The 25,866-nt window shown below is 42.9% G+C and overlaps 1 protein-coding gene across 2 annotated transcripts in view; it reads left to right on the top strand.

Moving 5' to 3' along the window:
• TGFB2 (transforming growth factor beta 2) overlaps positions 1 to 25,866 on the top strand; it is a 61,330-nt gene that overhangs the window by 28,854 nt on the left and 6,610 nt on the right. For both annotated transcript variants that reach the window (XM_057406427.1, XM_057406428.1), the window contains 2 exons: positions 10,960 to 11,123; positions 25,709 to 25,841. In XM_057406427.1, the coding sequence (XP_057262410.1) occupies positions 10,960 to 11,123; positions 25,709 to 25,841 (297 nt within the window). The remainder of the gene's footprint in view (positions 1 to 10,959; positions 11,124 to 25,708; positions 25,842 to 25,866) is intronic.

Genomic DNA, 25,866 nt, shown 5'->3' with positions numbered 1-25,866 from the left:
CATAGATAGAATCCCCGGCTGGTTTGAGTTGAAAGGGGCCTTAAAGCTCATCCAGTTCCAAACCCCTGCCATGGGCAGGGACACCTTCCACTAGACCAGGGTGCTCCAAGCCCCATCCAGCCTGGCACTGAGCACTGCCAGGGATGGAGCAACTGCTTCCAATGAAAAAGGAAAAAAGGTCCTTGTTACAAGGAAGACTGTCAGACTTGTGAATGGTGGAAGGTTGATCTATTTTAAGTCACTGAGTTTAAGTCTGTTCACTTTAAAAACTCAGCTGAGCAGTGCCAGCAAGTCAGGTCTTTGCCGTTGAGAAAGGTTTGTGGTCATTTTTAACTTTTGCCCCCCCCCCCCCTTTACTAGAAGATAGGCAATTGTACTTGCAATTCTTGCTTATGATTCCTAGCTGAAAGAGGAGCAGCCCTTCATGGAGAGAGATGAAAGACACTAGGAGTATTTTTCTTGCATTCCAATGTAAGCAGAATAGCAAAGTACATACCTGAGAAGCTTCCAAACACAACACACATCTATTTACATATTTGATTTCAGTGGTGATACATGATAACCTGGGATTTCATTCAGAGGATCCTGATGGGGATTTGAAAGGAGTTCCTCCCTGAATGTTCACAAAGTAACTGCTGAAAGCTGAAGGACCTTTTGTTGGCAGACTGAAGTCACAGAGAACAGGAGGCAGAGAGGCTGGAGACAGTTTTCTTGTGCTGAAGATCCTTTTTGTGCTTACAAGTGCCGGGGTAAATTCCTGGCCCGTTTGAAAGCAATGGGAATGTTTTGTCAGTGACTTCAGTCGGGTTTCGGAGAGGCTTTGGTAACTCTAACTTGTTCTAATGCCTGTTGATGGATGCAGTAGCTTTCCTGTTAGCGTGCCGTGCATCTCCTGAGGAGAAGAGGATCTGTCAGCTCCTCTTGGGAATGCAGACACAAACTTGCTATAATGTTATTCGACCTCGGAGCACGGGATGCATTGACGGTGTTTTCTTTCTCACTATTAAAGCTGTAGTGTTGCATAAGCAGCAGTGAGATTATAGGGGGATTATATTTGAGAGAGCAAGCTGTTGTTCTGTTTCTTTACCCTGTATGTTTAAACCTCACACAAGATTAACATTTCTTTGTTGAGAAACAAAGATGGCAGTATGGGTTGTGTTTACATTCCCCCTTGGCTCCTTGGCTTGATGGGTGATGTGTAAACAGGGACTCTGAGGAGAGGAGAGTTGAGGTCAGGTCTTTCAGACTTTCTAAAATGCTAAAAGATTTGTGTGTGCTTAAAGATGGTCCAGAAAGGAAAATTCAGCGTTGCTGCTCTCCAGAATACTCCCGAGTAATTAGGTTACCCCAGTTAAGCATTGCTCAATAGCTCAAAACTTAGACCTGAAAATAGCTCTCATGTGATGCATTTAGTGGTGTTCGTGTTACCCAACCTCTGCGTTTCAGCATGGATGAGAGAAAACAAGCCAACGGCCTGGAAAGCTTTAAAGGCAAGCAGAGAGGAGGGCCTGGTGAGTTCACGTAAAGGAATTCTTCTTCTGGAGATTCATATTAAAGCAATGTTAAAGGCAGGGTCAGAAAGTATCTGCAAATAGGCAAATGGTTCCTTGCTGGGGGAGAAAGGTCAGGCATGGGGCTATGCTACATGTGCTGCTTTGTCCCCAGAGGGGCCATCCCCTGTGAGGGACCCCACTCTCCTTTTTAAGAACTGGGAGCATTTGGCAGTGGTCATACCAAGTCTGCCTGGGTTGGAGTTTTGGGTTTGTTTTCCTGAAAGCAACAGGACAGAGGTTTCAGTGATTTCAACTGATTTTTGATCCTGCTCCAGGTTCAGAGGTTTGAATCCAGCCAGTTGACTGTAGGTTCAGTACTCAGTCTGACTCTTCTAATACTCAGTTTTGTTTATAGCAGCAATAGTCTTCTGGACAATACTTGCTTTTATTGTTGCAGAAGTAGAGTGTGCTTTCTTAGAAGAATTTGGTCTTGTTCAACAGAAAGTGCTCTCAAGACAGAAGTTTGTGAGAGACCAGGACTGTGGCTTGTAATTGCCTCAGGACTGTGCTGCGACTGTAAAATATTAATAACACAGGTTTTTGCAATCTCTGTGCAGGGTTATCTTAGCCTGCATTTGAGGATGTAAACTCACACATGCAGTCTGTAGGCTGTACCTTCAGGTGTTTTTCTGTATGTTTCACAAGTGTTTTTTTTTTTGTTCAGGTCAGCCTGCATAGGCAACTGATTTTCTCCAAAATAACTTGTGTAGCTTGTTTGGAAGGACTTTTCTGAAGTAGTTCTTAAGTATCTTCTTTGCAGATGAGCAGTAGTGAGGAACAGGGGCGGGAGGGGTAGAGAGGGAAGGTTAGACTAGCATGGCACTGCAGGGTTTACAGCCTCCCCGTGAAGAGGGTTATTCCATGAGTGCTGGGTTTTGATCACAGGCTGGTCTGTTCTTGCTGCCTCTGCTCTCACAGCACATCACTTTTGTGGGGTATTTGTTTTTTAATGGTCCAGTCAAGGAAAACCCAGGAGCTGATCCTACTGATACCCAGCACAGACCAGGGGACCAGTCCATACATCTAACTGTATGGACCAGTTAGATGAAGGCTGAAGAAACTGGGAGAGTTGGGGTTGTTCAGCCTGGAGAAGAGGAGACTCCGGGGAGACCTTAGAGCAGCTCCCAGTGCCGATAGGGGGCCTGTAGGATGGCAAAAGGCTTTTTAGCAGGGCCTGTTTCGATAAGGCAAGGGGTGATGGTTTTAAACTAAAAGAAGGGATATTCAGGCTGGATGTGAGGAAAAACTTTACAATGAAGGTGGTAAAACACTGGAACAGGCTGTCCAGAGGAGTGGCAGATGTACATGGCTACCCTTCAGCTCACACAGACTGACAGATTTTGCTTTGTGGTTTTGGGCAAGGCAAGCTAAGGAGGAGGCAAGATTTCAGGTGAAGGCTTTCTCCTAAGTGTCAGCAGCCACGGCTGGCAAAGAGATCCAGCTCCATTGCAGTCCCAAAGCCCAAAACTGATTTTTGAAAGCTCACAAAACCAGGCCCTTTGAAAATCAGTCCACATACATCCAATTGGAAGCTTCATTCTGGGACGTTTGGGAAAATTAAAAAAAAAAAAAAGCATCAACAAAAATGCCTCAAAATACTGGGTGCTAAACACTTGGAATCCAGTCTAGTCTTTAAAGCCTGGTTTAAAGCACAAGAGAGGTTAATCACTTTCTGCTTGCTGCACATGAGCATTCTTGGAGGGGAAGCTGAGTCATTCTGTGGGAGCCTGCACCCATGTTACCTCTCTCTTGCAGCAGCAGTGTTTGAGGCAGCGATGCTTCTCTGTCATTCCCAGGAGAATGATCCTGTTAACTTTGCCTGAGGCTCTTGGTCATCTGCAGAGATAAAACAGGATGTTCCTGCAGTTTTTCTCTTTGGTATTAAATTTGACTTCCCTCTGCCTTTTGGGTGATGGAATAGTTGCTAACCTTTGTCAGGAAGGATTCATTCTGGGGAATCTGTCATAGCTCCCATAGACTTTTTGGTCATTGATGTTGCACCTCGTAGGAGGTGAACAAACATACACAGCACCCATAGGAGAGGAAGGAGAAAAGAAGCCATAGGTGATCATTCAAAATATTTTGCCTTCCTTCTTTCTAGCTGGTGTGGGTGGTAGGGATTTTTTCAGGCTAAACAATGTATTTCAGACTGAGCCTACAACCATTTTTTTTTTTGTATAGAGAATCCTATGCAGCAGTTTTGCTATGACAGCACCAGTGACTTGAGTTTTATTTTACTACCTGTCTTCATGAGAACCTAACTTAAACTTCAGTTTATCTCTATGATTCTCCAGTGGCTAATCACAGTCTCGGTGTCCCTTATCATGCCAGTCACATTTTGACCCAAAGACAACTGCAGAATGTTTTTCACCATTACAGAAACCAAGATTACAAAAACGAATGTGTAATAACATCAAAGTCCATCAAACTCCAGAGCAACAGGAGTACCTTGAAGGAATTACTTAGATAACTGGCAACCAGACTGCCAGATCACTGTGCTGGAGGTCATAGCTTTGGCTAGTCATCTTTTGATTCAGGCTTTGAGAAGCAATGAGGGAGTCGCAGCAGAAGCAGAAAGCCCTTGTCAGATTTTAAGTAAGAAACACATTATTTCATAAAAATATCTTCAGAAAATTCCATCTTTGCTTCACTGTACCTGTCTCTTCAGTCTGGAGAACGTCCTGGGCTGCTTGTTTACTTTTCATATGTTGTCATAGAGCTTAGCATGTTTTAAAAGAGCAATAGCAAGTGGTTCAGCAGCAGAAGATATGTTAACTGAAATCACAGTCACAGAACCATAGAATGGTTTGGGTTGGAAAGGACCTTAAGATCATCTAGTACCAACCCCCTGCAAGGGCAGGGACACCACACACACACCTTCAGGACTGGCTACTGTTAGTGTAATTGGTAAAAGAAAGTCATGCTTAAAGGGCTGTAGTAGGAGTCCCTGTAGTAGTGAGGCTTTATTTCTTTGGGTTTTCTCCAAGGGAAATCACCTCATGACTCTAAATTCCACTGTCTTAGTGAAGTTGTACTGAGGTTTACCCATGTGACTGGAGGGGAAGTGACTGCATACTAACAGGTCCAGAGGTCGGTGTCTATGGCAAAAGAGGGAAGCGGCTTCTCATTTCAGTCTTCAGTTGTTCTGATTCCCAGAAGGGTCATTGCAGCAACTGGGACCCCAACCTGTTCTCTTTCTGTCCATTTTTCTGATTAAGAAAGCTCTGTCTTCCTTTATGTATGCCTGTTCCTCTTGTTAAGTGTCAGCATATCCACGTGCAGTAAATGCCAAGATTGAAGTTACCAGGGAATGTGGAATTGTGAACCACCTGCACATGGTTCACACAGTTGTGACCACCTTTTGCATGGATGCATTATGTATCCAGGGATTATTCAGTGGACGATTCCTAGCTGCCAGTTTCTGGCTTGGGTTTTCCACCAAAGCCATGTGTAGTAACAGGTATCATGTCTTAAATTGTGCTGTAGGTGCATGCACGCCTTGTTCTGCAAGAAGAGCTGCTCCAGAGCCACTGGGCCTTTCTGACATTCAATGCAGTGTCCCTCCTTAATAGCAAATAGTTGATGACAAATGAAAGTAATAGCTCATGGCAGCTTTGTAGGTAAGAACTGGAATATATTTGGAGCGAGGCTCTTACATTGCTTCTGTACTGCCTGACTTTGAAGCCTTGCAGCAAGAGGCTGGAAGCTGAGCAGAGAGCGGCACAAGTGTTTAATGGATGTGCTCATAATGCCACAGCAGGATAGAGTTTCAGAGCTAATGGAAAGTTGATGTACAACTGATTTACCTCTGAGGACCAATCCCAGTTCACAAATATAAGCTGTAGGCCTCTGTAATTTGGTCCACTGTATTTGCCTATCCCATTTCATTGCAGAGAGGCAGTTTGCAGCAGGATTCTGCAGCCACGTCAGGGTCAGGAAGGGTGAGCAAAGTAATTATCTGTGGGCTTTGGGAGCCCAGATGCTTTAAAGAAGTTTCTAATTTCTTGGAGAGACTTTCCCTGGAAAAGGGAGAATTTGTGACCCGAGTGTGCCTGACAGGAAGGATTCAGTCCTGCTGGAATGATGTGCTGTTACAGCTGACAAGCTGTCCATCCTTCCAGCAGTCTTGCTCGTACTGCTTCCCTTACCTTGTCCTTAAAGGCAGCTCTCTGTTGAGCAGAGAGTAAAATTCACACAGGGAGGGAAACACTGTCACGTTATACTGCTTGTTACAAGAAGAATTGTAGGATTTGCTATCAGCTGAAATCTAAACAGCCTAAATAGTCCTAATAGTTAGAGGGGTTAGGGAAGCTTGCCAGAGCATGGAAAGCATAACAACTGCATTTAATAGCAACCAAGTTACTCTTGTAAATATTTGCATGTGCTGCTTCAAAGCCTACTACATGGTCATTCATGTACTGCAGTTAGAAGGATGAGGAGGGTAAAAAAGAGAGGGCAAGAAGAAAAGGGCACTCCATGTTTTGTAGCTGCTCTAATAAAGAATGGGCAAAGCACCAGGAAGAAAAGAAAAAAACGAAAAGAAACCCTCCAAAGTTTAATAAACAAAAAAGAGAATAAAAATAAATCTTTGGAGCATTTATTACAAGCCCTTGATGGAAGGATTAGATTGAAGCTCTCAGCCTTTCCTGTGTGGGTGTATGTGTGAAGTCGGCCTGTCTGGCCTCTTCCAACAAGAAAAGAGAAGTTGTTTACATTTCCTGACTTGGGCTGTGCATGTAATTGATTTTGTTGTTGTTGTTGTTTCAATAGCAGAAATGAAAATTTAAGGGGGGGGGGGGGGGTGGGGGTGGTGGGGGAAGCCTCCTTTGGATACAATTGAATTGAGGTCCTTTTCCTTGCCAGAATGAAAGCCCAACTCTCAGCAGAGCTGTGTCAGAGTGTTTTGTTTCTCCTGAAATGTCAGTACACGCAGTACTTGCAAGGGAAATGCAGGGTGCAGGGCTTAGTTCAGCAAACACAACTGTGGAAGGCAGAGGCGTCATTCCTTTTGCGCAGGAGATTCCTGATTTGGGGAATAGCTCCAGCAGGAAACAAACTCCTTCCATTCCCACTTTTGGTTGACTGCATCTTGCTCTCCTCGTAGCCGCATTGCCTGGGGGTCTGTGTGCTGTTTTGGGCAGTCAATCAGAGGATGTGTTCAGTCTGTCCTGCTGACAATGCTCCAACCTGGAGCAGTACTGCAGACCCTCCAGTATTTGGGGATAGGTCTCCTGCACCTCTCCCATCAGTGGTTTTCTGGTCTGCCAGAGCAGGAGTGCTTTCTGTCCTAGTTGCTGGCACGGAAACTTAGAAGATGCTGAACAAAGTAAGTAGGAAACACAGAAACCACAGTGTCCTTATGCACTTAAACGCTTATATGCCAGAATATGCGTTAACCTGTTAATGTGGACTGTCCTGTGTGAAGCAGCTGATGAAGTTTCAGGTCATTGAAGGGAAAAAGACCCCAACACCACCACTCCCCCCCAAAAAACACCAAAACACCCAAAGAAACTCCAACAACAAAGAAAACCCCAAACCAAAAAGAATAAAACCCCAAACTTGTGATGCTTGGTATTCAGCAGGCTAAAGGGAGGGGGAGGGATGATGCCTTCACCCTCCAACTGTGTTTTATAACTCTTGTCTCAACTGTACTGTGATGATTGTGATTATGATTATTACAGCTGGAAGTCTTCAGTTTTCCGAGGGTTGAATCAATGAATAATTTAAAGATGATAAAAGCGGAGTCTTTCATTGCGTTTACTATTCCCTCTCTCCAAAACAAAAGGAATCTCTGTTTTTCTAGCTACAGGGAACATATTGACTTAATTCCACTCATTAATGATAATAGTTCAAGGAATATTTAGGAGCCTAATCTGCAGCAGGGTAACTGTGTTTGCAGACTGACTTGGCATCATCCTGGCATCCACTGGAGTCACTGGGCCAAAACCAGAGGGGAGTCCAGAGGTCTCCAACTGAGTCTGAATTGATCGAACTGTCAGGTTAAGGTGGAGTCACAAAAGAGAGATAAATGGCAGCATCTGAGATCGCTTAAAGGCTAATCTAAATGCTTGTAGACTCCATAGGGTTCTTCCCATTCACTTAAGGAGAGTTACAAGTATCAATTCTCGGTCTTAATGTTGATTAATTTTCACATAACCCCCAATTCTTCAGTCAGCCGTTCTTTTTCAAAGGAAGGGTTCTGATTAGTAAAAAACCCTTAGGTTTTTAAGCTGTCCATAAATAATGTTTTTTCCTGAATTGACTCCTCATGGATACTGTCATGAATGATCAAATAAAGAAACCAGATTTCTGTGTGGGTTTCAAAGTTATTTTCAAGAGAGAGATGAAGCTTCTATAAGACAAGAACTCATTCTTATTCATGGTGGATATCCCATACCTGCCTTCCAGTGGAAGGTAAATATTTGATCATTGCATATACAAATGCACATACTGAAACTAAATCATGCACACTACTAGAGTATTCCTTCTCTGTCTATATTATTGATACATGAAAGAGAGAACAGTTCAGGAGAATCTGTTTTGATACCTATTCACAGGTTTGTAATATATATCATCTAAAATATAGAAACTGAAAAGACTACAAATACAGCGCAAGAAAGTTCTAGAAATAAGTAAGAAGCTGAATAGAAATCAAACTGACAGTTAGACATGACTTTTCAATCTGAAATAAAGTCAAGATGGACAGGGTTTGTGTGAGCCAGGGCAAGCAGCTGGCTGCTAGTTTGACTTGTCCACAGGGAATGAAATGATAGGTTGATGCCTCAAATAAATGACAGGGAAGGACAATCTAGAACTCATCCTGGAAGCATCAATCCTATATATAACTGTTACTATGCCAAATTGTATTCCTAGTAGAATTAGGTTTGGCTGAAGAGCAGGTAGGAGTCTTAGAGTTTCCTATGGCATAAAAATAAGTTGAAGAGATTATTCCTCTTAAATGAAGCAAGTAGCTTTTATAAGAATTAGCAAAGTGTATTGAAATTAAGATCATCCTTGCATAAAGTTAAGCTTTTCTCAGAAGACCTTCATTTGGTATTTTTAGAGAGACCAGCACTAATGTGTTGCTCATGGGAGAGAGGAACAGTTTGGTGTGGGGGTAATTTGCATCCATTTTTCTTTTTATTGTAAGACTGTAGCAGTTTTCTGCCAATAAGCTTGGTGGGTGAGAATACTGATCATGATGCTTTGGGGTTTATTCTCAAGCACTGCAGATATGAAAATTTGAGAACTTTTTTTGCTTCTTTAATTAAATGGGATCTTAAGGAGCCCTGCACTTCCTGTTCATATTTGTATCTCTTACCCATTTGACCATCCTGAGGGTCTGCTTTTGGAAGAGAGGACTTCGTTAAGTATTTTGAGAGCTTGTAATCTGTCACTTCTAATACATGTTCAGTCAAGGCCAAGATTACTTCTTTATTGTCAAAGATTTTCTCATCGCTAGGATTATTTTCAGGAGTTTTTACCTCTGATTATTTAAGAGATAGAGTTTGGCTCAGTTATGTAGAGGCAGCATGTCTGTGAAGTTTGTGAAGGCAGAAACTTTGCTTTATTTCTTGTGTGACTGCCTCATACTTGGTATTTATTCTGTAGTCAATTTAAACTTAGAATTATTCAAACAGCTCCAACAAATCCTTTATTGAATGTGTAACTGTGACTGGTGTAGCCTTGAATAGCTGGGAGCCCTGTGTTGCTCAGAAGTTCTGGTAATAGCAGCCAGTCTAGAAACATTAAATACTTGGAAGAAGTTCTTTAAGTTATTAATAATTTATTGAGATGGTTAAATATTATTAAGGATTTATTACTTTAATTGTTCCTATTTGGAAATAAAGGTAAATGAACTGTACCCAGCTTCCCCCATTTCTTTACATAGAATTGATAACGTGTGGGTATTATATCTATTAAGAATTAGGTTATCTTCCAGAAGAATGCATTTTATTCAGTTGATAGCTGTCTGGATTAATGGCCTGGGTAGCCAAGGGAGGCAGCAGAGCAGGTGACTCACATGGGACTTTCATGGTCTCAGAACTGCTCACCTCCCTAACATGAGGCTGTCATCTCCTGCTACTGCATGACAAATCTTGCCGTAATGTGGGAAGCCTTCATGTTTTGTAATTATGATCTGGAGTCCTGCTGCTGGCGTGGCCCCAGGGAGGCCTGTGAGCTTCACTTCCTCAGAGAAAATTCCCCTCCCCACTCCCCAAATACAGTTTTCCTCTTTTCTGTTACCCACTTCAGTTTTCACACTGTAAGAGAAGAGGTTTCTTTTCGTGTTGCTGGCCAGCATGACGTGGAATGGCCTCAGATTCCTGAACCCTTTAGGTAACCTATGTTGTGCAGAAGGGCTTTGCTGCTTAGCCTCAGTCAGGGTTTTACAGCTGGAAAGGAGGAAGAAGACAGTTTTGAAACTGATATGTTCAGCACTGTTATGGGATATTTGGGTCCATTTTTCTAACTGCTTTTTTCTGCTTTCCTCCTGATAAATGGTGAGGGGGTTTATGTTTATGGCTTTTACTGCTTCCAAGTGGTGAAAATCCATGTAATCGAGTTTATAATAGTGGAATCACAGAATGGTTTGGGTTGAAAAGGACCTTAAAGCTCATACAGTCCCAAGCTCCTGCTACAGGCAGGGACACTTTCCACTAGAGCAGGTTGCTCCAAGCCCTGTCCAACCTGGCCTTGACCACTGCCAGGGATGGGGCAGCCGCAGCTTCTCTGGGCACCCTGTGCCAGGGCCTCACCACCCTCACAGTAAAGAACTTCTTCCTAATATCAAATCTAAATGTACCCTCTTTCAGTTTAAAGCCATAATGTCTAGTGTCTGCTTGCCTCTTCCCTCCCTTTATTTATTCTTTTCCTGCCTTTGTCACCTTAATCAGAATGCATATTTTGTTCCAGTAAAATCCTTTAATAGCTAAATATGAAAAAAATCTGAAGCTGGCAAATTTATGCTCCATATTCTGGGGGGAAATGGTTTTCAAAGAACACACAGATCAGATGAGTTGCTGTTACTTGTTGTCTTTGAAAATCCCTGTGAAGTCTGTGCAAGTCTGAAGGCATTTGCCGTATGCCAACTCCTGTGATTTTTCCCAATTCATAAGCATCTGGGATTTTCCAGCACTATGTTGAAAGACAGGAGTTTTAAACACATGACCTGAATATGGAGTTGGAAATAGTTGTTAATCTCTTTTAATATGGTATTCCTATAATCAAACACATGTGGGGTTGTTTTTTTTTATGTTAAATTGTTAATAGTATTAAATTGTCCATTGGAAATTGAATCGTGCTACAGATATTTCCCTTACTGAGGCTGTCTTGTATTTCAGTTTGAAGGAACAGTGTATTTTACCATAAAATAAAAAACTAAAATCATACTGCTTTCTTGCAGATGCCATCCCACCGAGCTATTACAGCCTTTACTTCCGAATAGTCAGATTTGACGTCTCGGCGATGGAGAAGAATGCCTCCAACTTGGTGAAGGCCGAGTTCAGGGTCTTCCGCCTGCAGAACTCAAAGGCACGGGTCTCAGAGCAGCGGATAGAGCTGTACCAGGTAGGTTGGCACCTCACACACATGAGCTCCCTGTCTTTCTGTAGCAAACCCACCTTGTACCCATCTAGCTGGAGGAACAAGCCATTGGGAGAAGCAGCTGAATCCCATCTTTTCAAAGTAGCCTATTATTTCATAGAATCACAGAATGGTTTGGGTTGGAAAGGACCTTAAGATCATGCAGTTCCAACCCCCTGCCATGGACAGGGATGCCTTCCACTAGACCAGGTTGCTCAAAGCCCCTGCCACCGTGGCCTTGAACACTTGAAGGCCGGTTTCAATTTCCCTTGCTTTTCCTAGAAAGGACTTTATTCAAAATCGTATGAAGCTGAAATGTACAAACTCCTTGCAGTTATGCCTCAGGACTCCATAGTTTCATCATGTAATGATAAAGGACAGAACAAGGCATCAAATAAATAATTCCCTGGATCTCTGTCTCCCAGCACCTGGCCTGTACTGTAGTTTAAATGGAAGTCAAATTCCGTTCTCTGGCTTGTGTTCAGGAGAAGCCTGTTAACCATTCCTTGTATAAATGGCACTGTTAATAATTGAGTTTCAAAGCTTAGGAGTTTCAGACCTGGCTTCTGTATGATAACCCAGGGGTTGAGGAAAGTGAGTGGACAATGCAAGGATTGAGGCATGAGGAAGAAAATGACCCCGTGACTTTCTCACTCCTGTTGATAACATTAATGTCATTTAGTCTTTAAAGACTTTAAATCCATTAAAGTCACTCACAGAGAGCCTGTGTATTTGTGCAGTTACTATCTAGAGCATATTTCATCTAAAGCATAGTTCACTTTGCTGAGAAACACAGCTCAGCTCCCAGCAGTTTTATATGGAGTAAAACTCTCAGTTGTTCCAGCAACCCGGGACTTGTTCAACACCCCAGACTGTTCCAGAAACCCGTGCCAGATAGAATACCACCTTGTAAAAGTGTACTGAACCCCTCTATGGCTCTTTTCTTGCTGCCCTCATTAGCTATGCCTGAGCACTGTCCTGGATTTGACTGTAGAATCAGGTTCAGATCCAGTGGGTGCAACTTTGAGTTTGTCTTCTCCCTCACTTTCAATGTTCACCTTTTCCTGCCTGGTCTGGTCAGGCACAAGCCAGACTTGGTGCAGAGGGGGAATTTGGTTTCATATTCTTGCTGAAGTGTCCGTGTAAGCCAGCCTTAGAGGATGACAGCAGGAAAGGACTGGTTAGACATTGTTTATATGTAGGAGAAGTGTGATTCCCAGTTGAACGTTGTTCAGGTCCACAAGTGGTTACTGGGTGCTTGGTTTCATGACTGCAACCTGGATGCCTTCCTGCCCAAGACCAGGCTGGTAGAAAAGTTGCATAAATAACGTGTCATTTGTTAAAAGAGAAAGCTAAGAGTCTTTAATGAGAGTCACTGGTGTCATCTATATATAACGGAGTCCTGTGACACTGCCACACAAGCCTGCTGAAATGATTATATGTTCTGGCTTGACCTTATTGTTCAGACATCCTAAAAGGAGTTGATGGCATCTCCGGGCTTTCTGTTGTTCTGCTTTTGAGACCTGTTAGCCAGGAGTACAGCTGTGGTTGCCTGAGGTCGATTCATCTCCGTTCCGTGTTTGAGGAACATGGGACACAAAGGGTTCAGCAGAGGTGGAGAAGAAGGGGACTTTGCTTGGCTGGGATTTCACATTGTGATGGGAAACAGCTGGAGTTTATTTGGGAGAGCCTGCCTCCAGCAAGCCTATGCCCATGGAAGTGACTGACACCTGCATCCAGGGCAGGTACTCAGGTCTTTGGATAAATATATAGCTCTGAGTAAGGCAGTTTCTTTTTTAGGCTGGGTGGGGTATGCCGAGTGAAGTGTGAGGTGAGTAATGAGTGCAGGTTTTTGTAGGATTAGCTCTTTTCTCCGCCAAGCAACAGGCAAGCCAAAGGCAGCGAGCACTCAGTGTGTGTTTGTGCCAGGCATACTTTGGACATGTTACTTTGCTGTAGAGAGGCAAGTTGTCTCTGAAGCATTTCCCTTGCAGAGCACCTATTAAAATGATAAAAGCTGCCTGTTAGTTCCTCTCTCTACTTTACTTCTTACAAGCTCCTGTAAGCCTTCTTCTGGTGGTTATTTTCCTCCCTGCTTTGGGGAATACTTGTTTCTTGCAATCTTGTATGCAGCTTTCTCCAAAACCTTGTACAGAGGCAGAATAGCTCTGTGATGGCCAGTCTGAAGTGCACGGGTTTATTGCCAGCAGCTCTACTGCTGGAGCATCTGATCTCTAAATACTGAGTTCCTAAATACTGCTGCAGCTAATCTCCATCACAACACATGCAGTGTTTAACAGGAAAAGCAAAAGCAGGGAGAAATTGAAGAGGAAGGACCCACAGTCCTTATTATTCCCTTCCAACTTGAGATATTTTATGATGTAGAACAGTGCTATAGAAAGCATCCTAAAACTTAGTAATGAATTTTGGAGATTCGAAAGAAGAAAATCTAAGGAGCTGAAGGTGAGGAAAGATGGGTAGCAGGTGTTAGTGTCACAGTGACGCTAGACAAGCTTCCGGGCTGTGTAATTACGTGTTTATAGTGCAGATAGGGGTGTCTAGCAGTGGAAGAAGATACAAACGTTGCTGGTAAAAGGGGAGAATGAGGAAGATGTTCTTTTCAGTGGAAGTGGGAGAGGCAAATACATTCTGTAAGGGTTGAAGACTCACTCTAGATATCTTTGCTTCCAGCATGAAGAGCCATGCATGGTGAGTGTGTCTTGCAGAGGAGTTTACTAGTGGAGTTGGCATGTGCAACAACCACTCCTCCATGCGTAAGCACTACATCCTGTCTTGTGAGATACATGCAGGGTTTGCCAGGGCTGTTGTGCCCAGAAGGAACAATGTGGGGTTTTGTCCTGTATAAGCAACGCTTAATTAATTATTAAGGAGTTTTTCAAGTTTCGGGTTGCCTGGTGTTTTGCTTTGTTGAGGAGATCCTTTTGATGAGGGTTTTGGAAATTCCTCTGATACCTGTAGTTTCAGGGAATGCTTGTTCCCCTGTCCCCTCATCTTTCTTAGTCAAGCAGGAAGAGAGGGGCAGAAGCCTTCTTTTTGTGGTTTGTAGAAAAGCAACCATCCCTGAACACATGCACGTCTCCTGACTGCTCCCCAAGAGCTCTCAGATTTAGTCCCATGGCAGTTCAGTAGTGGTATGTATACCGTTGGTGCAGAAGGGATGGTATTATTCTGAAGGGCTATTTTAGGAACAGCCAGAGACAGATGTGCAGGGTAAATGGAAAAAATAAGCAAGCAGAACATAAATATTTTGTTTCTTCTCCTGATTCTTTCTTTGTGTGGTCCTCTGACCTTGCAGATCTACCCCTTAAAGTAAAAAAAAGAACAAGACTGCACCTTTTCAGCTGAGCTTTCCTCAGGCTATACTTGGCTCCCTTTTCCAAACCACATCAGAAAAGGACTTTGTGTTTTCCTGCAGCCCTTGTTTGCACTGACTCCGGGAAAGCAGTCTGGGGCTGCTTGGAATGGCAAGCCAGGGCCATGGCCCCTCACACCCGTCCCTAAGTGCAGCAGGGCCTTATTCCTACATCAGAGGCAGGATTGGAGCAGGGAGCACCCCATCATATTCATGCTGGGAATGAGTGACTGTTGGATCTGTTTGCCAGGTCTTCCTGCCCCCCAGGTTTCTCCAGACAGTGGGTCCTGGAGATTAATTCTCATGAAGGTGCCCTGGATGAGTCTGTCACCAGTGAACAAGTGGTAATATCTGAGAGCAGAAATAGTTGCTTTAATGTCTGTTTTCACCCAGAATACTTCTCTTGGTATTTAAGCAATCCTGTGTGTTCCTGCACAGATGGGAAGCACAGTGCACATACTAAGTAGTTTTAGGAGGGAAAATAATAAATCTCATAGAGGTCGAAATTAAGTTTTTTCTATAAGGCTCATATAAAAACCTCTGTCTCTTCTTGGCTGTGGATAAGTGAAGCCACAAAGAATTAAATCCTCTAAAGGCACTATCTTTCTTGTTGTTTCTTCTGCCTGAAAGTGAGGGTTATCTGCTGGTGGTGCTGCTGATCATCAGCACATTGGAGAGTGGGAAGCTGGAGGGAAGAAAGGAAGGAAGCAATGCTGAGAGCGCTCTCCCACGTTTCTCCTCCCATCTTTCTACTGCGCCAGGTTCACTCGGTGCACCAGGACTTCAGAAAATATTAAAAGGATAAACTATTTTTGGGGAAGGGAGGAGGATAATATTAAATAAACAAGTTTTAGCATCCTCTGGTGGCCTTTGCTATGTTTTTAAAGATTTATGCCAAATGCAGGCTTTATTGGAGTTTGATCAGGTAAAGCTCAGTTGTTATGGGAATGTCTTTGTTCATCAGTTTTCTTGCCTGCTTTGAAGCCTTCGTCACATGTTTCTTTTATTAAGGTGCTTCTGTATTTATGAATAAAGTCCCTGCACCCTTAAAAAAAAAGAAAAGCTTGTCTTTTATGAATAAACATTCAAAAAAATAAATAGGCGCCACCACAAAGCTGGATGAGTGGAAACCTTCACAGGGCAAAAAGCCATCGTTCAGAGAGCATTGTGGTATCTTTTTTAAGGTAGTTTTGCTATGTAGACGGTCAAGCAATAACAAGTAATCATTACCGCTTACAGAAGCGGTGCCGTGTTTTGTTAACACATCATAAAACGTCATGCAACAGAGGTGCTGGTTTTGATCGTTGTCAGAGGCTGCTGTGGGTGTGGGTCCCTGAGAGGCTGTGGGTCAGGGGCATGTGTCACAGAACGTAGTAGAGTGCAGTTTTGGAGCAAGCAGTAGGTGCCAGGTTGGGGCACATTGGATTGCAGTGAAGAATTTGGAGCAAGCAGGAGCAGACCTTTGGTCTTGCTATGTTGAGAAGGGGCCTGATCCATGCTGTGGGCTCCTATGGAGCTTGCTCAGGGTCTAGGAAGAACAGTCTGCTTTGCAGACAGTGGTAACCCCCGTTTCTTTAAGGGCCTCTCTCACTACTTGGAGGTATGAGCAGGAAGATGCTGTGGAACATATTACCCCATTATGAGTCAGATTTAAATTTAAACCACAGTCGGTTGTTCAAATACTTTCAATTCAGACAGTGTTTTGTCTTGTTTTTCAGTTAGGGAATACATTTAGGGCGAGCTACTATAGATGTGGGCCAAATCTCCGCGGTGCAAATCTGAGGCAATTTACACTGACTGCAGCAGAGCTACTCTAGACTGATCTCCATATAATCCGGAACAGAGGGGCCTTGCTCTCTTTCCTTGCCAAAAAAGTGCTGTCTCTAATGCCACGGAAAAAAATAGCAGGAAGCAGGATTTGTGGCTGCAAGCTGGCGCAGGAAGTCTGTATTACAGATATCACCTGGGGCATTTGATTTTAATCGACTGCCATCACTCTGACCCACATCTAAAGGAGTATATTTGGATCTCACAATTCATGTATTGCTGTCCTGAAGCCAGACTCTTGGGATCTGAAAGGTTACAAGGTTATGTTAAATGACAGATGTACGGTACAGTGCTCTTTGAAGTGCCAAACTCAGTATAAAGTGTGGGCCTGATAACTTTCTATTCTACCAACTTCCTTCTCCTTCCCTGGCCTCCTCAGCAGCAGATAGGACCACAGGAAGTCAATTTGCAGTGTATTTAATCAAATTGCTGCTTTGTCCTTGTTCTAGAACCCTTTTTTGGGGGCTGAAATACTGTATTCCCTACCAGAAAAAGTCAGTATGCTGGAAACCATGTGTGCAGTACTTTGGCAAATAATCTGTGAGCGTGCACAAGGGGAAGTATTTATCGCTGTGTCATATTCACTGCGATTTGAGAGCTTATCTCAGATGCAACTACCACTTGCCAGGAACAGAGCAGTTATTGAAGATGACTTAAAGAACTATACAATATCCCTGTTAGCTAGTGGCATGAGCCAGTGCATACTCCCAACTCAGTGCTGCTGTGCATAGAAATCTGGGGCACTGAGCTGATAGATTTATTGCTATTTGCAGTGTGTATACTTTATGCATTGGGAAAATGAGCCAGGAGATGGCATGTCACTGTTGGAGGCCAGATCCACAGGCCAGCTTAAATGTGTCTGTACCAATGCCCACAGCATGGGCAACAAAGAGGAGGAGCTGGAAGCCATTGTGCAGCAGGGAAATCATGACATGATCATCATCAGAGAAACATGGTGGGATGATTCTCATGATTGGAGTGCTTCAATGGATGGCTTACAGGCTCTTCAGAAGGGATAGGCAAGGAAAAATAGGTGGTGGGGTTGCATCAACTGCCTGGAATTTCATGTTGTGAGAAGGTTGAATGTTTTGTGGGTGAAGATCAGGGGAAAGGCCAACCAAGCAGATATCCTGGTAGGAGTCTGTTATAGACCACCCAACCAGGATGAAGCTACAGATGAAGCATTCCTCAGACAACTGGGAGAAGTTTCACAATCGCTTGCCCTTGTTCTCATGGAGGGCTTCAACCTACCAGATGTCTGCTGGAAGTACAACACCACAGAGAGGAAACAGTCCAGGAGGTTCTTGGAGGGTGTGGAAGATAACTCCCTAACCCAGCTGGTGAGTGAGCCAACTAGGGGAGATGCGTGGCTGGATTTGGTGTTCGCAAACAGAGAAGGACAGGTCGGTGACGTGATGGTTGGAGGCCGTCTTGGGCAAAGCGATCAGGAATGACTGAAATGAGGTCAGGAAGAAGGTCAGCAATACTGCTACCTTGCCCTTCTGGAGGGATGACTTTGGCCTGTTTATTAGGAGGGTGGTTGAGAGAGTCCCTTGGGAAACAGTACTGATGGACAGAGGGGTCCAGGTAGGCTGGATGCTCTTCAAGAATGAAATCTTAAAGGTACAGGAGCAGGCATTCCCCATGTGCTGAAAGTCAGACTGGTGGGGAAAAAAGCCACAAGTTGAATCATGACTTACGGAGAGCAATGCAGGCAAGAGAAAGGGAATACAGAGGGGTCACCTGGGGAAGAAGACAGCCTGTAAGAAAAGAAGTCCAAATATTCAGGTAACAGAGAAAATTTCATTCCAAAGTGTTGCAGTAAATGCATGTGAGTATGAGATATGGCTGTCAGGGACAGAACTGAGGAAGAGGAGGGAAGATGAACACAGGAGTATCCTGCAGGATCTGGGGGATTTGGCTGGAAGACAGGAGAACCCACTCTGTTTTTGTTGACTTTGGCTCCTCTTTGTTGATGTTTTAATAAAACACAATGTGCCTCTGGCAAGTAAAAGCTAAATGCTAGATAAGTTTACAGGATTTTTTGTTTTGTTTTGCTTCATTTTATATAAAATCTTTCTTTGGAGCTATCTTAAAATCTCCTAAACAGCAGGAAATTGCACTCAATATTTCTGAATCTTCCAGGAGAAGGACCCCAGACTCTCCGTTCTTGTTTACTGCTTATACAGTGCAGAGTCTTCCTGCTTGCTTAAGCATAAATCAGGCTGAACGGCCTCAGGGCTGTATCCCCAACTTACACTGCACATGTATCTTCAGTGGCAGGAGGAAGGCCCTGCTGGGGGAACAAATGGAGGGGAAATCCCTTCTCAGGATCTGTTCTGTCCCCAGAGCCCTTACCACAGGGCAATGCAATGAGTCAGTCACAGCAATTCCATGACATCCTTGACTTCCCCTCCCTTTCTGACCTGCTTTAGCTGCTCATCTCTTTATCCCCCATTGCACTTCACCTTCTTTTACCTTTAAGCGAGTAGCAGCCAACACTGTAAGAGAATCCTGCTGCAGCTGTAGCCCATCCAGATATAAAACGGGTTGGGTTATGTGTGCAATATGTTCTTTTTATTTGCAAGTTTGCATGAAGAACGTGTCTGGCAAGTTCTGAGCAGATGGATCAGAGAGCTATGGGTTTTTTTTAAAGCTTTGGCAAGTACTCCATACCTTTGTATTTTGGCAGGAGCTCTGCATCTCATATACTAGTCTCTAAAGATTCTGCCCTCAGTTTGAGCCTTATTCAGAGACCTTTGCAAGTAATGGAAAGACTTCCATTGATAAGCAGGGGAGCTGTAAAGCCCTTTTAACTCCATAGCACTGAAGGCAGAATCTGAATTACTCTTTTGCAGAAGTGGTTACAAGAAGAGCTTAGAAATTTGCACCGAGATTTTTGCACTTAGTCTCTTGCATTAGTGGTGATAAGAAGCAGCTAAGATTTTGATAGCCAGTAGATTCCTAGTTACCTGGCAGAACGTATAATATAGAGCCTTTGCGATTTATAATGTATGTTTCCACATATAATGAGTAAGAAACTGGAGAGATTTACAACAGAATTAAGGGTTTACTTATCCTTGTGTCCAAGATAGGATCAAAGACATCAAGCTCAACCAGGGAGTGAGAAAGGACTGGGAATTAGCATAGTCTTTTTTTAACCTGAAGCTTCAGAAAGGCCTGGATGAAGACTCTGCGAGCTGTCTGAGGAGACACTTGTAATCTAGAACCAGGCAGTGAGTGAATCTTTCAGTAGGGTGAATAGTACGTAAGAATTTGGAAACCTCAAGTGGCTGCTTGTGGTTATTCCACTGCAGATGGTTAGGCTGGAGTCCCCTGCAGGTTTCTTCTAGTTCAGGTTCCCCTCAATAGCAGTTTTCAGCCATGATAGCTGTACTTACCTCTACTCTGTTAACCAGCATTAGCACATCATATACCACTGCATTTCATTGTTTGCACTTACTTTGAGCTTACATGTCAGGTTATTTCCATTACTTTAAAAGGAGCTTGAAATTCCAATGGAAACCATGGATAATGACTGATAAGTAGGAGAAAGATTGGTGAGCCTGCCGAGATGCTGTAACACTCAAGAACATCACAGGAGTCTGACATGTCAGAGAAGAGAAGGGAAGGAAGGAAGTTACCAGGGAGCCAGCAGCATCTGGAGGGAGGAGATCAGAATGCATGGAAAGGAAAAACTGATTAATAGCAGGTTTTTACAAGATAATGTCATATTTACTGCTATTCAGTGGTTGCAGAACCCACACTGACTGACAGCAGTGACCCTCCCAAGTTCCAAGGCAATGCAGCAGACAGGACAGGTTTTTTTAAGTGGCCATATGATCTTACTATGTTTTGAAAGTTCATCAACTTGTTTTAAGAAACTCTAAGTCACCCAAAGTATTTCCTAACAGTTGGCAACTGTAATTCTCAAACCCAGCTATAAAATGCCCTTGTTGTTGCTAAAGCTTGGCCTTTGATGTGCCCTAGGGTGTTCTTGGCTGCAGCTGATCTATGTCATTGATGCATCAGCCTGTGTGCCATCACTGCTGAACCACACTCAGTTGTTTTTTTGTTTGCTTGCTTGCTTGCTTGCTGTGGAGCTGATGAATTTATTAGCCAATTCTGTTCTTCTGTATCCGATTGTGGTAACTATAGAAGACCAGAAGTACTTACTGACCAGACTATCGAATCTGAAATAAACTGAGCAAGTTGCTGTTCTGGAGCTCTAGTTATTTGAAAGAACCAGTGTGTCTTTCAGGTTTTTTTCCTTTTAGGTGTGTCATGAGTCATGAAAACAGCCTGTTCTGGTGTCTGCTCTCTGTGTTTATTATCTAGAATACATACACTGATGTGTTCATTCAGTTATCCGCTGCTGTAGCTGCCTCTATATATTTGAGAAGGGGTGTAGGCAAAGGAAAATTTGAGCAAAATAATTATGTTTCTATTAACAGAGTCTTGGGGTTTGGAGGGTTTTGGGGTTTGTTTTGAACCAGTATAATTACAGTGACACCAAATGCAGCTGCTCTGCTTATATCAGCCTCTGATACGGCCCATTTTTTAAAGGAGCTGTGTTTCTGCTACTTTTGCAAACATTCTGCTTTGTTTGTTATCATGAATTATATAGTGTTCTCTGGGTACTTTACAGTTTATAAAATACAAATGAGGACAATTCTTGTGCTTTATTTTATGTACAGAACTGTGTTACTTGAGAATGTAAATGTGTACATATGGATAAACAATTTAATCCTCTGGTATTTTAATGAAGATTCAGCTACTTGATACTTATTATGAGTTAATGCTCTCCAGTTGATCTGAAAAATAAGCATAGCAAGTGGCAGAAGTAATTTAAAGACCAGTATTTTCTGGAGACTCAACTTGTCATTCTCCTGAAACCAGTTTGTGACAAAACCAAAGCTTTTCACTGCTGAATGCCCTGGCCGCGGTGATTTGGGATATGCTCCCAAGATAGCATCCTGGTCTGGCCTCCTCTAACGGGCAAGAAGGAGCAGAGACAGATCCCTGCTGGCAGCAGAGGGTGTCCCTCTTCAGAGGGAAGAGAACGCCTTTGCAGAACCAGTGAAGAGCAGATTTCTGTCAGATTTATACAATACCAGAAATCTGGCAGGCCTCATGACGGTGGCATGTGAGCACTGTCATCACAGAGGTCCCTGGCTGGGCTTCCTCAACATGTGTAGCTATACAAGCAAGAGCAATGCTTTGTTTGCATCTGGCTGCTTTGTGAGCACTGTTCTGCAATGAACTGTGTTGTCTGTTCTTGTGCTTGGTTTTCCTTGATGCTATATGCTGACAGTAAGTGCATGTGTGTGATATCTAGGGGATTTTTGTGGCTATTTCTGAGATAGTTTTTTCCCCAAGGGTTGCTTAGAAGGTAGAAGATTAATTGATGAAGGGGCGATTAGTAGTAGCCATAGAAGAAGATATCTAGAAGGCAGGTCTTAACTGTATAAGGTACTTTGTCAAGAAGCGATTAACAAGCATTTTAGCTATTTGATTTCCTGTGAAAGGGAGGAATCCTGTAAAAAAAAAGAGGGTAGACAAAACCAAATTGTTCTTACAATTTAAATTGTCACTACTGAATGAAAATCACTCTGCTTACTGGGCTAGAAGTCTGCTGGATAACCTTTTGGTAACACTTGCACGTTTATTCAGCTCATTCCCACATGTGATCATATGCATACGTTCCCTGTGTAATCCTTTATTAGAAAAGGCAGTGTTGGATTATGTTGAAAGTGAGACCAAATAAACACGTGTACCTTGAAGATCATCCCCATGTTCAGGTAGATGTTTGCACAGCCACAGTTCTGAGTTTGTTGATCTTGAGCATTCACTCACACATGCAGTTGTGCATCGTCAGCTACTTTTGCATTCAGGTATTTAAATGTGTCACTCAGAAATGAGTGAGATGAGGCTGTGTGTGTTACCTTCTACTCAAACAAGTGATTGAAGCTGTCATATCTACATGTAGATGGTGTTGGTACTCTCCCCACCCCAAAAGCCCTAGCCATCCACATCATGAGCCATATATACACCAAAAATTTTCACCTCTTTAAGGGGGAGTGTATGGATAAGGTGCCAGAAGGAAATGAGAGGGGATTAAAGGGGAAGTTTAGCTCAATCTTCCTTCTCCCCTGTGGTTTTGGGTTCCCCCACCCCCACCCCTTCAGTTAATATTTTAGTGTGCTGAAAACTCTTGCACAAAGACCTTTTAAGCTTCATTTCGCTCCTGGAGGTACAAGTTGTTCATCAGCATTTCTGATAACAGTGTTTGATGTGGTTGCAATGGGCTAAGCATAAAGGTAAGGCAGTGTTTATAGGAAGGCAAAGCAATGTTTATAGATAAAGGTAATATCTCTTCTAAGACCAATTAGTGAAGTTGGAAGAAGTAGACAAGCTTTCAAGCACAAAAGCTGCAAGGCACAGAAAAGGCTTTTCTTCTTTGGTTTGTTTTTTTTTTTGCAACTATTTGATCTAGTAGAAAGAAAGTATTGGAAATACCGGAAGAGAAGTTTTTTCAGTGGGAATATATGCTTGAGGGTTTATTCAAAGAAAAAGGTATGTTGCTGATGGGGAAGTTAAGACCAGAAATGTAGTGCAAAGGGCAAAGATGCAAACCAACAGGGGGAAATGGCAGAGCAACCCAGAAAGGCTTATCTCATGTAATAGTTTCTGGAAGACTCACTTGAAGAACTATCGTAGCTATAAAAATTTATGATGGGTTCCTACAAAGAGGACTCTTTGTTTAGCGCAGTGTAGAGTGCAGTTGCTTCAGTGTGGATGGAAACACATAATTCAGTCTAGGAAAAAAAGTGAAGAGTCCTTCGTCAGTTTGTTTTGTGGGAAACAGTAATCTGTGAGGATCCAGCATAGGATTTTATCATCCATTAGCTTTCTACACGTGAAGCAACATAACAGAAAAAGAAGTTAGAAGTGATGACTCTAGATCATTCTTGCTTACATGCAATCAAGTTGTTAAGATAGTACATTGCCCTAATACCGTAAAGATACTTAGCCCAGGAGAGATTGAAGCAGAGGTGCTAATTTCGTTATGTATGGCATTCATCACACTTAACAGCCTCATTCCTCATAATTTTCTTCCTGAACATGCAGCATAACAACATGAAGAGAAGCCTTACTTTCAGATATCATAGGTACCACAGTATGGATAATGTCAAGCTCTTTCAATCCACAGTGTCCTACAGTTGAGAAAACTGCAAATACTTCTCTTGTCATTCTGTTCTTCAGTGAGGATGAATGTTCTTTGTACCACTGGATATTTGCAGTGGTGATTTCTTGTACATTTACAAATGCCTTTCATGCAAGGTATACACTGCCAGCCCTTGACTTTGTCTTCTGGTGGCTGTGGGATTGGGATAAAGACATTTTATTGTGGATACCAAGGCACAGCTGAGTCTTCAGAACATATCTTAGACCAGTTATAGTTAACATCAGGAGATTGCTTTTGTCACATTATTTGCTTTTAGATCCTTAGATCACTTCCAGAACTGAGGTATGCAGTTTCTGGAGTCTTTGGAAAGATATGACTGTGCAGAAAGGAAGAGAAATAAGCCAAGTTCTTGTGTCCCATTTGCCTCACACCCCTCCACTCCCCAACACATCTTTGCATAATGACAGCTGCATTACATCCTCAGAAACACTCGAGTTGACCTGATAAAGACCAAAGGGAAGGCAGAGTTATATTTGTACTTCAGTGGGACTTTCCCAGCATTGATTACTGATTCTCTCATCCCTCTGGCACTTCTGAGCAATGGTAGTCCCCTCGCTGCTGCCAGACGCTCTGTAAACAGTTGTTCAAACACTTTGTTTGAAGGTTGCCTCATAAAAAGAAGTCCCAGTGTTCAGCGTTTGCGTGCCCTCAGTTTCTACTGGAGAACTCAGCATCGCCTACTAGGGGCACTTAGTACTTTTTTTGGATTTGGACCAACATCATCTCATCTCTTTTTGCTATGTGTTGGTCAGAGAGCTTGCCATGCTGCTGTTGTTCTCATATGACAAATATTGTGGGAGCTGCACTGTTGGCCTCTGGGAGGTCCAGCACTCCACTGAAAGAAACAAGGAGACTTTACATGTTGGACAAAATCTGGCATTTTCAAGTCTGCTTTTCTGCTTAATTATGAAAAGCCTAATTTTATCATGATGACATAATTTCACACCTCTTTTGAAATATTTTTCTTTACATGTATTACACAGTTTCACCATTGTTTTATTCCACCAGCATTTGCTAGATATGAGATTGGTCTGGGCTGAGAAAACAGAAGGAAACAATGAGACATTGTCAGTTACTCATTTGGAGATGGATTTGAATGGCTGAAGAGAGGAAGATCCCAAACCAATATATGAAGTTGAACATCTGGCATGCCAGGAGTTAACAAAGTGATGTTATCATATGGTATCTTGATCGGAGGTGACTTAATGTTGCATGGCATTCCAGCCTCCTGCATCACAAAACTGTCAACATAATGATAACCAGGAAAACAGAAACCTGTTAGCAGCCAGCAGCCTGGTTGGTTTTGTCCTAGAGTTAGGGTAAATAGTAGCAGGCTATGCCTGTATGTGCGAAGGCACTCGGTGTATTGTTCAGATAGGGGAGGACTGTGGGCATACGAAATTCTAGGCTCACAGTGCTGTGTCTTGGGTTCCTTTTGCACAGATATTTATTTTACTGTATGGTCAGTAGGACGCTTGGCTGAAACTTGACACAAATACAGCTGGCATCAGTGTTTGGATAAAAGCAGCATCACCTTGTTGTACAAACCCATGTGTGGCCACAGTTCACGCCAGGCTGGCCCTGCACACCCCCAGGTTGCCTGGACGGACAATAAGTTTTCATCTGTTTACTGTATGACTAGTACCTGAATCAGAAGGAAGGCTGGGAGCATGAGTAAAGCAATGCCATACAGATGAGCTACGGGTGATCAGTATCTTCAGAGTACAGATACATTGTACAGGCTTTACTTTAGCATGTGATACTATGCTATTACTGAAGAAGGTGAAATAGCCTCTTCTGATGTTCCACTTACTATGATCTCTTGACCACTGGTGTTGCAGGGCAAGTTTTTGTGGCAGTCTTTCTATGTGGTTTCTCTAAGAAAGGAATGTGGTGGAATGTTTGCTCGGGAGCATAAGCTGATTTCATTAGGGTGTTTTTATATCACTTACCTTTCCCCATTCACCCTAAGAAAATTCTTTCTGAAAATGTGCCCAAATGTACATCTGTTCCATAGAGGTTTGAGCTGTAATAGTTTCTTCTGCTATTTTATAATGTGGGTAGTCCATTTTAATAAAAATCAGGTAAATGTTAACCCATCATATTTGTTGTTTCTTGCAGGTTCTAAAATCTAAAGAATTATCATCACCAGGACAGCGCTACATCGACAGCAAAGTAGTTAAAACAAGAGCTGAAGGAGAATGGTTGTCTTTTGATGTCACTGAGGCTGTACATGAATGGCTGCATCACAGAGGTGACAAGTGCTCTTTGCCTTCACT

This window comes from Pezoporus wallicus, unplaced genomic scaffold (genome assembly GCF_028554395.1).
Source record: "Pezoporus wallicus isolate ANWC-B61680 ecotype Strahan unplaced genomic scaffold, APGP_CSIRO_Pwel_v1 scaffold_2617, whole genome shotgun sequence".
NCBI classification, from domain to species: domain Eukaryota; kingdom Metazoa; phylum Chordata; class Aves; order Psittaciformes; family Psittacidae; genus Pezoporus; species Pezoporus wallicus.
This window is presented reverse-complemented; position numbering and strand designations above follow the sequence as displayed.